Genomic DNA, 13,866 nt, shown 5'->3' with positions numbered 1-13,866 from the left:
TGATTTGATTTGAGCTCTCAGGTCACTGGATGCACTCATGTCCTATTGTCTGTTCTGTATCTTTCTTTGTAGATGTTTATGTCTGAAGCTGGGAAGATTAGCCAGAAGGTTAAAGTCTGGTTCAGTGACTATTTTAACCTCTCAGACTTCCTGGCTATTGTCACCTTCTTTGTGGGCTTTGGATTGAGGATCGGAGGAGAGGATGTGCTTGTCCCAGGCCGGACTGTGTATTGCTTGAATATCATCTTCTGGTACGTGAGACTCCTAGATATTCTGGCAGTCAACCAGCAAGCAGGACCGTATGTGATGATGATCGGTAAAATGGTGAGTGTTCTTTTTTCCCCTAATGCTTTACTAATCCAAATTCGTTCTTCAACTGTGTCAAATCAAATTGTATTTGTCACATGCGCCGAATACAACAGGTGTAGACCTTACAGTGAAATGCTTACTTACGAGCCCTTAATCAACAATGCTTTAAGAAGTTAAGAAGAAAAATGGATAAGTAGAAAAAAAGGAAATTCAAGTAACAAATAATTAAACGGCAGCAGTGAAATAACAACAGCGAGGCTTTATACAGGGAGTACCAATACAGAGTCAATGTGGAGGCTTTATACAGGGAGTACCAATACAGAGTCAATGTGGAGGCTTTAAACAGGGAGTACCAATACAGAGTCAATGTGGAGGCTTTATACAGGGAGTACCAATACAGAGTCAATGTGGAGGCTTTATACAGGGAGTACCAATACAGAGTCAATGTGGAGGCTTTATACAGGGAGTACCAATACAGAGTCAATGTGGAGGCTTTATACAGGGAGTACCAATACAGAGTCAATGTGGATGCTATATACAGGGAGTACCAATACAGAGTCAATGTGGAGGCTTTATACAGGGAGTACCAATACAGAGTCAATGTGGAGGCTTTATACAGGGAGTACCAATACAGAGTCAATGTGGAGGCTTTATACAGGGAGTACCAATACAGAGTCAATGTGGAGGCTTTATACAGGGAGTACCAATACAGAGTCAATGTGGAGGCTTTATACAGGGAGTACCAATACAGAGTCAATGTGGAGGCTTTATACAGGGGGTACCGGTACAGAGTCAATGTGGAGGCTTTATACAGGGGGTAACAGTACAGAGTCAATGTGGAGGCATTATACAGGGGGTAACAGTACAGAGTCAATGTGGAGCCTTTATACAGGGGGTACCGGTACAGAGTCAATGTGGAGCCTTTATACAGGGGGTACCGGTAATGAGTCAATGGGCACCGGTTAATTGAGGTAATAAACAAAAAAAGAAACATCATCGCACTGTCAACTGCTTTTATTTTCAGAAAACTTAACATGTATAAATATTTGTATGAACATAACAAGATTCAACAACTGAGACATAAACTGAACAAGTTCCACAGACATGTGACTAACAGAAATTGAGTAATGTGTCCCTGAACAAAGGGGTGGTCAAAATGAAAAGTAACAGTCAGTATCTGGTGTGGCCACCAGCTGCATTTAGTACTGCAGTGCATCTCCTCCTCACCAGAGTTGCCAGTTCTTGCTGTGAGATGTTACCCCACTCTTCCACCAAGGCACCTGCAAGTTCCCAGACATTTCTGGGGGGAATGGCCCTCACCCTCCGATCCAACAGGTTCCAGACTTGCTCAATGGGATTGAGATCCGGGCTCTTCGCTGGCCATGGCAGAACACTGACATTTCTGTCCTGCATGAAATCACACACAGAACGAGCAGTGTGGTTGGTGGCATTGTCATGCTTGGAGGGTCATTTCAGGATGAGCCTGCAGGAAGAGTACCACATGAGGAGGATGTCTTCCCTGTAACGCACAGCGTTGAGATTGCCTGCAATGACAACAAGCTCAGTCCGATGATGCTGTGACACACCGTCCCAGACCATAACGGACCCTCCACCTCCAAATCGATCCCGCTCCAGAGTACAGGCCTCGGTGTAACACGCATTCCTTCGACGATAAACGCAAATCCGACCATCACCCCTGGTGAGACAAAACCGTGACTCGTCAGTGACAATCACTTTTTGCCAGGCCTATCTGGTCCAGCGACAGTGGGTTTGTGCCCGTAGGCGACGTTGTTGCCGGTGATGTCTGGTGAGGACCTTCCTTACAACAGACCTACAAGCCCTCAGTCCAGCCTATTGCGGACAGTCTGAGCACTAATGGAAGGATTGTGTGTTCCTGGTGTAACTCGGACAGTTGTTGTTGCCATCCTGTACCTGTCCCGCAGGTGTGATGTTCGGATGTACCGATCCTGTGCAGGTGTTGTTACACGTGGTCTGTCACTGCGAGGCCGATCAGATGTCGGTCCTGTCTCCCTGTAGCTCTGTCTTAGGCGTCTCATAGTACCGACATTGCAATTTATTGCCCTGGCCACATCTGTAGTCCTCATGCCTCCTTGCAGCATGCCTAAGGCACGATGAGCAGGGACCGGGGCATCTTTCTTTTGGTGTTTTTCAGTCAGTAGAAAGGCCTCTTTTAGTGTCCTAAGTTTTTATAACTGTGACCTTAATTGCCTACCGTCTGTAAGTTGTTAGTGTCTTAACGACCATTCCACAGGCGCTTGTTCATTAATTGTTTATGGTTCATTGAACAAGCATGGGAAACAGTGTTTAAACCTTTACAATGAAGATCTGTGAAGGGTCCTGAAAAGGGACGTTTCTTTTTTTTATGTGCATGTAGGTAGAGTTAAAGTGCCTGTGCATAGATTATAAACTGAGAGTAGCAGCAGCATAAAGAGGGGTCTGGGTAGCCCTTTGATTAGCTGTTCAGGAGTCTTATGGCTTGGTGGGGGAAGCTGTTAAGAAGCCTTTTGGACCTCGACCTGGCGCTCCGGTACCGCTTGCCGTGCGGTAGCAGAGAGAACAGTCGACTAGGGTGGCTGGCGTTTCAATGCTAACATTTCAATTTATATCTAAATGTTTTATATATCAGGGATTATGTACATCAACATATTTTATATAGTGATGATAATGTCAATATTTTTACAATGGAGTTGTCAATTCAATTGTCTATTACGATTACATTTATATTATGTATAGAGCTGACAATGTACAGGTAACTGCCAAAATAAAGAAAACACCAACATATAGAGACATTGAACACTAGTCACTTTAACACTGTTTACATACTGTTTTTATCCACCTTTAGAGCCCTGCACAGGCATTCATCTGAAGTCCAAACCCTACCCATGCTCGTGACGTTCAGGCCTTACAAGCCCGATTTGCTTCTGCCAAATTAAGAGCCGGCCCTGCCCAAAACCAGAAATAACTTCTTCCGTTTAGTAAATCCATTAGCTGCTCGTCTCTGTCACTCACTCCCTGCGCAAATCTCACTCTGCATGTACTCTAAGTATCCATAGCAACGGCTCCACTTGGGCTGCTCTGCTCAATGAAGAGAACAGTTAGCTGCTTTTCATCACTCTAAACTCTGACAAACCTCAAGAAACAGTATTTTCTCTGAAGTAGTATATATTTGACAAGGTTGAAGCACTTCTGACACCATGTTATGATCTTAGTCAGATATGACTGTGCTGCGTAGCAGAGCACGAGCAAATGGCTCAGCTTCAAAAGGTTAGTGATCAATTTAGTGAGAGCTCTACCCATTTTATATGTACAGTGGGGCAAAAAAAGTATTTAGTCAGCCACCAATTGTGCAAGTTCTCCCACTTAAAAAGATGAGGCCTGTAATTTTCATCATAGGCACACTTCAACTATGTCAGACAAAATGAGAAGAAAAAAATCCAGAAAATCACATTTTACGATTTTTTATGAATTTATTTGCAAATTATGGTAGAAAATAAGTATTTGTTCACCTACAAACAAGCAAGATTTCTGGCTCTCACAGACCTGTAACTTCTTCTTTAAGAGGCTCATCTGTCCTTCACTCGTTACCTGTATTAATGGCACCTGTTTGAACTTGTTATCAGTATAAAAGACACCTGTCCACAACCTCAAACTGTCACACTCCAAACTCCACTATGGCCAAGACCAAAGAGCTGTCAAAGGACACCAGAAACAAAATTGGAGACCTGCACCAGGCTGGGAAGACTGAATCTGCAATAGGTAAGCAGCTTGGTTTGAAGAAATCAACTGTGGGAGCAATTATTAGGAAATGGAAGACATACAAGACCACTGATAATCTCCTTCGATCTGGGGCTCCACGCAAGATCTCACCCCGTGGGGTCAAAATTATCACAAGAACAGTGAGCAAAAATCCCAGAACCACACAGGGGGACCTAGTGAATGACCTGCAGAGAGCTGGGACCAAAGTAACAAAACCTACCATCAGTAACACACTACGCCGCCAGGGACTCAAATCCTGTAGTGCCAGACGTGTCCCCCTGCTTAAGCCAGTACATGTCCAGGCCCTTCTGAAGTTTGCTAGAGAGCATTTGGATGATCCAGAAGAAGATTGGGAGAATGTCATATGGTCAGATGAAACCAAAATATAACTTTTTGGTAAAAACTCAACTCGTCGTGTTTGGAGGACAAAGAATGCTGAGTTGCATCCAAAGACCACCATACCTACTGTGAAGCATGGGGGTGGAAACATCATGCTTTGGGGCTGTTTTTCTGCAAAGGGACCAGGACGACTGATCCGTGTAAAGGAAAGAATGAATGGGGCCATGTATCGTGAGATTTTGAGTGAAAACCTCCTTCCATCAGCAAGGGCATTGAATATTAAACGTGGCTGGGTCTTTCAGCATGACAATGATCCCAAACACACCGCCCGGGCAACGAAGGAGTGGCTTCGTAAGAAGCATTTCAAGGTCCTGGAGTGGCCTAGCCAGTCTCCAGATCTCAACCCCATAGAAAATCTTTGGAGGGAGTTGAAAGTCCGTGTTGCCCAGCAACAGCCCCAAAACATCACTGCTCTAGAGGAGATCTGCATGGAGGAATGGGCCAAAATACCAGCAACAGTGTGTGAAAACCTTGCGAAGACTTACAGAAAACGTTTGACCTCTGTCATTGCCAACAAAGGGTATATAACAAAGTATTGAGAGAAACTTTTGTTATTGACCAAATACTTATTTTCCACCATAATTTGCAAATACATTCATTAAAAATCCTACAGTGAGATTTTCTGGATTTTTTTCTCCTAATTTTGTCTGTCATAGTTGAAGTGTACCTATGATGAAAATTACAGGCCTCTCTCATCTTTTTAAGTGGGAGAACTTGCACAATTGGTGGTTGACTAAATACTTTATTTAGGTAATGTGTGACGGTTGATCAGATGGTTTTCAGTCAATAGCACATCTCTAGGGTTCCATGCTAGTTTGGTTTGAAAGAGGCTAATGAGTGCAGGTGGGGGTGTTTTTAAAGGGGTAGCCCCGCCTCTCATGTGGACATGATCTGGTTGATTACATTGAATGAGGTGTGTGGTGACCAATAGGTGGCAGGTTCCCCTCCAGGGTAGGAGGGAAGTGGGAGGAGTTGTTTATTTTCCGGACTCTGATATTGCTCCTTCTGATTTTTTTTTTTTTTTTGGGGGGGGGGGGGGGTGTGTCTGTATTGTATTTCTAGATTTTACTGTCCTGTTGGAGCTAGAATGGTGTTTTGTTGATGGAAAACATTGACTCAGGTGCCGTTCCAGAATCTCACATTAATGTTCAATTGGGTTGAGATCTGGTGACTGAGACACACCCTTTAAACCCCCCCTATGCTCCTTTGAGACCCCTAATTGGCAACTGGGCATTTTTATTTGGATGTTAATAGCTTAATTAACTCAGGAACCACACCTGTGTGGGAGCACCTGCTTTCAATATACTTTGTATCCCTCATTTACCCAAGTGTTTCCTTTTAATTTGGCAGTTACCTCTATATATCAACATGTTTTACATAGTGGCAGTTACCTCCTATATATCAACATGTTTTACATAGTGGCAGTAATGTTTACTATCAACAACATGTTTTACATAGTGGCAGTTACCTCTATATATCAACATGTTTTACATAGTGGCAGTTACCTCCTATATAACAACATGTTTTACATAGTGGCAGTTACCTATATATATCAACATGTTTTACATAGTGGCAGTAATGTTTACTATCAACAACATGTTTTACATAGTGGCAGTTACCTATCTATAACAACATATTTTTACATAGTGGCAGTTACCTATATATATCAACATGTTTTACATAGTGGCAGTTACCTCCTATATATCAACATGTTTTACATAGTGGCAGTTACCTATATATATCAACATGTTTTACATAGTGGCAGTAATGTTTACTATCAACAACATGTTTTACATAGTGGCAGTTACCTATATATATCAACATGTTTTACATAGTGGCAGTAATGTTTACTATCAACAACATGTTTTACATAGTGGCAGTTACCTATATATATCAACATGTTTTACATAGTGGCAGTTACCTCTATATATCAACATGTTTTACATAGTGGCAGTTACCTCTATATATCAACATGTTTTACATAGTGGCAGTTACCTCTATATATCAACATGTTTTACATAGTGGCAGTTACCTATATATATATATATCAACATGTTTTACATAGTGGCAGTTACCTCTATATATCAACATGTTTTACATAGTGGCAGTAATGTTTACTATCAACAACATGTTTTACATAGTGGCAGTAATGTTTACTATCAACAACATGTTTTACATAGTGGCAGTAATGTTTACTATCAACAACATGTTTTACATAGTGGCAGTTACCTCCTATATAACAACATGTTTTACATAGTGGCAGTTACCTCCTATATATCAACATGTTTTACATAGTGGCAGTAATGTTTACTATCAACAACATGTTTTACATAGTGGCAGTTACCTCTATATATCAACATGTTTTACATAGTGGCAGTTACCTCTATATATCAACATGTTTTACATAGTGGCAGTTACCTCTATATATCAACATGTTTTATATAGTGGCAGTTACCTCTATATAACAACATGTTTTACATAGTGGCAGTTACCTCTATATATCAACATGTTTTACATAGTGGCAGTAATGTTTACTATCAACAACATGTTTAACATAGTGGCAGTTACCTCCTATATATCAACATGTTTTTACATAGTGGCAGTAATGTCTACTATCAACAACATGTTTAACATAGTGGCAGTTACCTCCTATATATCAACATGTTTTACATAGTGGCAGTAATGTCTACTATCAACAACATGTTTTACATAGTGGCAGTTACCTCCTATATAACAACATGTTTTACATAGTGGCAGTTACCTCCTATATATCAACATGTTTTACATAGTGGCAGTTACCTCTATATATCAACATGTTTTACATAGTGGCAGTTACCTCTATATATCAACATGTTTTACATAGTGGCAGTTACCTATATATAACAACATGTTTTACATAGTGGCAGTTACCTCTATATATCAACATGTTTTACATAGTGGCAGTAATGTCTACTATCAACAACATGTTTAACATAGTGGCAGTAATGTTTACTATCAACAACATGTTTAACATAGTGGCAGTTACCTCCTATGTATCAACATGCTTTACATAGTGGCAGTAATGTCTACTATCAACAACATGTTTTACATAGTGGCAGTTACCTCCTATATATCAACATGTTTTACATAGTGGCAGTAATGTTTACTATCAACAACATGTTTTACATAGTGGCAGTTACCTCCTATATATCAACATGTTTTACATAGTGGCAGTTACCTATATATAACAACATGTTTTACATAGTGGCAGTTACCTCCTATATATCAACATGTTTTACATAGTGTCAGTTACCTCCTATATATCAACATGTTTTACATAGTGGCAGTTACCTCTATATATCAACATGTTTTACATAGTGGCAGTTACCTCTATATATCAACATGTTTTACATAGTGGCAGTTACCTCTATATAACAACATGTTTTACATAGTGGCAGTTACCTCCTATATATAACAACATGTTTTACATAGTGGCAGTTACCTCTATATATCAACATGTTTTACATAGTGGCAGTTACCTCTATATATCAACATGTTTTACATAGTGGCAGTTACCTCTATATAACAACATGTTTTACATAGTGGCAGTTACCTCCTATATATCAACATGTTTTACATAGTGGCAGTTACCTCCTATATATCAACATGTTTTACATAGTGGCAGTTACCTATATATAACAACATGTTTTACATAGTGGCAGTTACCTCTATATAACAACATGTTTTACATAGTGGCAGTTACCTATATATCAACATGTTTTACATAGTGGCAGTTACCTCTATATATCAAAATGTTTTACATAGTGGCAGTTACCTATATATATATATATATCAACATGTTTTACATAGTGGCAGTTACCTCTATATATCAACATGTTTTACATAGTGGCAGTTACCTATATATAACAACATGTTTTACATAGTGGCAGTTACCTCTATATATCAACATGTTTTACATAGTGGCAGTAATGTCTACTATCAACAACATGTTTAACATAGTGGCAGTAATGTTTACTATCAACAACATGTTTAACATAGTGGCAGTTACCTCCTATGTATCAACATGCTTTACATAGTGGCAGTAATGTCTACTATCAACAACATGTTTTACATAGTGGCAGTTACCTCCTATATATCAACATGTTTTACATAGTGGCAGTAATGTTTACTATCAACAACATGTTTTACATAGTGGCAGTTACCTCCTATATATCAACATGTTTTACATAGTGGCAGTTACCTATATATAACAACATGTTTTACATAGTGGCAGTTACCTCCTATATATCAACATGTTTTACATAGTGTCAGTTACCTCCTATATATCAACATGTTTTACATAGTGGCAGTTACCTCTATATATCAACATGTTTTACATAGTGGCAGTTACCTCTATATATCAACATGTTTTACATAGTGGCAGTTACCTCTATATAACAACATGTTTTACATAGTGGCAGTTACCTCCTATATATAACAACATGTTTTACATAGTGGCAGTTACCTCTATATATCAACATGTTTTACATAGTGGCAGTTACCTCTATATATCAACATGTTTTACATAGTGGCAGTTACCTCTATATAACAACATGTTTTACATAGTGGCAGTTACCTCCTATATATCAACATGTTTTACATAGTGGCAGTTACCTCCTATATATCAACATGTTTTACATAGTGGCAGTTACCTATATATAACAACATGTTTTACATAGTGGCAGTTACCTCTATATAACAACATGTTTTACATAGTGGCAGTTACCTATATATCAACATGTTTTACATAGTGGCAGTTACCTCTATATATCAAAATGTTTTACATAGTGGCAGTTACCTATATATATATATATATATATCAACATGTTTTACATAGTGGCAGTTACCTATATATATCAACATGTTTTACATAGTGGCAGTTACCTCTATATCAAAATGTTTTACATAGTGGCAGTTACCTATATATATCAACATGTTTTACATAGTGGCAGTTACCTCTATATCAACATGTTTTACATAGTGGCAGTTACCTATATATCAACATGTTTTGCATAGTGGCAGTTACCTCCTATATATCAACATGTTTTACATAGTGGCAGTTACCTCCTATATATCAACATGTTTTACATAGTGGCAGTAATGTCTACTATCAACAACATGTTTTACATAGTGGCAGTTACCTCCTATATATAACAACATGTTTTACATAGTGGCAGTTACCTATATATATCAACATGTTTTACATAGTGGCAGTTACCTCCTATATATCAACATGTTTTACATAGTGGCAGTTACCTCTATATATCAACATGTTTTACATAGTGGCAGTTACCTCTATATATCAACATGTTTTACGTAGTGGCAGTTACCTCTATATAACAACATGTTTTACATAGTGGCAGTAATGTCTACTATCAACAACATGTTTTACATAGTGGCAGTTACCTCCTATATAACAACATGTTTTACATAGTGGCAGTTACCTCTATATAACAACATGTTTTACATAGTGGCAGTTACCTCCTATATATCAACATGTTTTACATAGTGGCAGTTACCTATATATAACAACATGTTTTACATAGTGGCAGTTACCTATATATAACAACATGTTTTACATAGTGGCAGTTACCTCTATATATCAAAATGTTTTACATAGTGGCAGTTACCTCTATATATCAACATGTTTTACATAGTGGCAGTTACCTATATATCAACATGTTTTGCATAGTGGCAGTTACCTCCTATATATCAACATGTTTTACATAGTGGCAGTTACCTCCTATATATCAACATGTTTTACATAGTGGCAGTAATGTTTACTATCAACAACATGTTTTACATAGTGGCAGTTACCTCCTATATAACAACATGTTTTACATAGTGGCAGTTACCTCTTATATATCAACATGTTTTACATAGTGGCAGTTACCTATATATAACAACATGTTTTACATAGTGGCAGTTACCTCCTATATATCAACATGTTTTACATAGTGGCAGTTACCTCCTATATATCAACATGTTTTACATAGTGGCAGTTACCTCCTATATATCAACATGTTTTACATAGTGGCAGTAATGTTTACTATCAACAACATGTTTTACATAGTGGCAGTTACCTCTATATATCAACATGTTTTACATAGTGGCAGTAATGTTTACTATCAACAACATGTTTTACATAGTGGCAGTTACCTCTATATATCAACATGTTTTACATAGTGGCAGTAATGTTTACTATCAACAACATGTTTTACATAGTGGCAGTTACCTCCTATATATCAACATGTTTTACATAGTGGCAGTTACCTCTATATATCAACATGTTTTACATAGTGGCAGTTACCTCTATATATCAACATGTTTTACATAGTGGCAGTTACCTCTATATATCAACATGTTTTACATAGTGGCAGTAACCTCTATATATCAACATGTTTTACATAGTGGCAGTTACCTATATATATCAACATGTTTTACATAGTGGCAGTTACCTCTATATATCAACATGTTTTACATAGTGGCAGTAATGTTTACTATCAACAACATGTTTTACATAGTGGCAGTTACCTCCTATATAACAACATGTTTTACATAGTGGCAGTTACCTCCTATATATCAACATGTTTTACATAGTGGCAGTTACCTCCTATATATCAACATGTTTTACATAGTGGCAGTTACCTATATATAACAACATGTTTTACATAGTGGCAGTTACCTCTATATATCAACATGTTTTACATAGTGGCAGTTACCTCTATATATCAACATGTTTTACATAGTGGCAGTTACCTCTATATATCAACATGTTTTACATAGTGGCAGTTACCTCTATATATCAACATGTTTTACATAGTGGCAGTTACCTCTATATATCAACATGTTTTACATAGTGGCAGTTACCTATATATCAACATGTTTTACATAGTGGCAGTTACCTCTATATATCAACATGTTTTACATAGTGGCAGTTACCTCTATATATCAACATGTTTTACATAGTGGCAGTTACCTATATATCAACATGTTTTACATAGTGGCAGTTACCTCCTATATAACAACATGTTTTACATAGTGGCAGTTACCTCCTATATATCAACATGTTTTACATAGTGGCAGTTACCTCCTATATATCAACATGTTTTACATAGTGGCAGTTACCTCCTATATATCAACATGTTTTACATAGTGGCAGTTACCTATATATAACAACATGTTTTACATAGTGGCAGTTACCTCTATATATCAACATGTTTTACATAGTGGCAGTTACCTCTATATATCAACATGTTTTACATAGTGGCAGTTACCTCTATATATCAACATGTTTTACATAGTGGCAGTTACCTCCTATATATCAACATGTTTTACATAGTGGCAGTTACCTATATATAACAACATGTTTTACATAGTGGCAGTTACCTATATATCAACATGTTTTACATAGTGGCAGTTACCTCTATATATCAACATGTTTTACATAGTGGCAGTTACCTCTATATATCAACATGTTTTACATAGTGGCAGTTACCTATATATCAACATGTTTTACATAGTGGCAGTTACCTCCTATATAACAACATGTTTTACATAGTGGCAGTTACCTCCTATATATCAACATGTTTTACATAGTGGCAGTTACCTCCTATATATCAACATGTTTTACATAGTGGCAGTAATGTTTACTATCAACAACATGTTTTACATAGTGGCAGTTACCTCCTATATATCAACATGTTTTACATAGTGGCAGTAATGTTTACTATCAACAACATGTTTTACATAGTGGCAGTTACCTCTATATATCAACATGTTTTACATAGTGGCAGTAATGTTTACTATCAACAACATGTTTTACATAGTGGCAGTTACCTCTATATCAACATGTTTTACATAGTGGCAGTTACCTCTATATATCAACATGTTTTACATAGTGGCAGTTACCTCCTATATATCAACATGTTTTACATAGTGGCAGTAATGTTTACTATCAACAACATGTTTTACATAGTGGCAGTTACCTCCTATATAACAACATGTTTTACATAGTGGCAGTTACCTCCTATATAACAACATGTTTTACATAGTGGCAGTTACCTCCTATATATCAACATGTTTTACATAGTGGCAGTTACCTCCTATATATCAACATGTTTTACATAGTGGCAGTTACCTCCTATATATCAACATGTTTTACATAGTGGCAGTTACCTATATATAACAACATGTTTTACATAGTGGCAGTTACCTCCTATATATCAACATGTTTTACATAGTGGCAGTTACCTATATATAACAACATGTTTTACATAGTGGCAGTTACCTCTATATATCAACATGTTTTACATAGTGGCAGTTACCTCTATATCAACATGTTTTACATAGTGGCAGTTACCTCTATATATCAACATGTTTTACATAGTGGCAGTTACCTCCTATATATCAACATGTTTTACATAGTGGCAGTAATGTTTACTATCAACAACATGTTTTACATAGTGGCAGTTACCTCCTATATAACAACATGTTTTACATAGTGGCAGTTACCTCCTATATAACAACATGTTTTACATAGTGGCAGTTACCTCCTATATATCAACATGTTTTACATAGTGGCAGTTACCTCCTATATATCAACATGTTTTACATAGTGGCAGTTACCTCCTATATATCAACATGTTTTACATAGTGGCAGTTACCTCCTATATATCAACATGTTTTACATAGTTGCAGTTACCTATATATAACAACATGTTTTACATAGTGGCAGTTACCTCTATATATCAACATGTTTAACATAGTGGCAGTTACCTCCTATATATCAACATGTTTTACATAGTGGCAGTTACCTCCTATATATCAACATGTTTTACATAGTGGCAGTTAACTATATATCAACATGTTTTACATAGTGGCAGTTACCTCTATATATCAACATGTTTAACATAGTGGCAGTTACCTCCTATATATCAACATGTTTTACATAGTGGCAGTTACCTCCTATATATCATGTTTTACATAGTGGCAGTTACCTCTATATAACAACATGTTTTACATAGTGGCAGTTACCTCCTATATATCAACATGTTTTACATAGTGGCAGTTACCTCCTATATATCATCATGTTTTACATAGTGGCAGTTACCTATATATCAACATGTTTTACATAGTGGCAGTTACCTCTATATATCAACATGTTTTACATAGCGGCAGTAATGTCTACTATCAACAACATGTTTTACATAGTGGCAGTTACCTCTATATATCAACATGTTTTACATAGTGGCAATAATGTCTACTATCAACAACATGTTTTACATAGTGGCAGTAATGTCTACTATCAACAACATGTTTAACATAGTGGCAGTTACCTCT

The 13,866-nt window shown here is 37.2% G+C and overlaps 1 protein-coding gene across 8 annotated transcripts in view; it reads left to right on the top strand.

Moving 5' to 3' along the window:
- LOC110526654 (transient receptor potential cation channel subfamily M member 7) overlaps positions 1-13,866 on the top strand; it is an 82,509-nt gene that overhangs the window by 43,605 nt on the left and 25,038 nt on the right. For all 8 annotated transcript variants that reach the window (XR_016496890.1, XR_016496892.1, XR_016496891.1 and 5 more), the window contains exon 21: positions 73-324. Coding sequence is in view for 5 of the 8 variants with exons in the window: in XM_090238959.1 (XP_090095085.1) it covers positions 73-324 (252 nt within the window). In the remaining 3 variants the exon portion in view is untranslated. The remainder of the gene's footprint in view (positions 1-72; positions 325-13,866) is intronic.

This window comes from Oncorhynchus mykiss, chromosome 6 (genome assembly GCF_057628025.1).
Source record: "Oncorhynchus mykiss isolate SJ-2025 chromosome 6, ASM5762802v1, whole genome shotgun sequence".
Taxonomy (NCBI): Eukaryota; Metazoa; Chordata; class Actinopteri; order Salmoniformes; family Salmonidae; genus Oncorhynchus; species Oncorhynchus mykiss.
The sequence above is the reverse complement of the archived record's forward strand: the minus strand, read 5'-3'. Positions and strand labels throughout refer to the sequence as shown.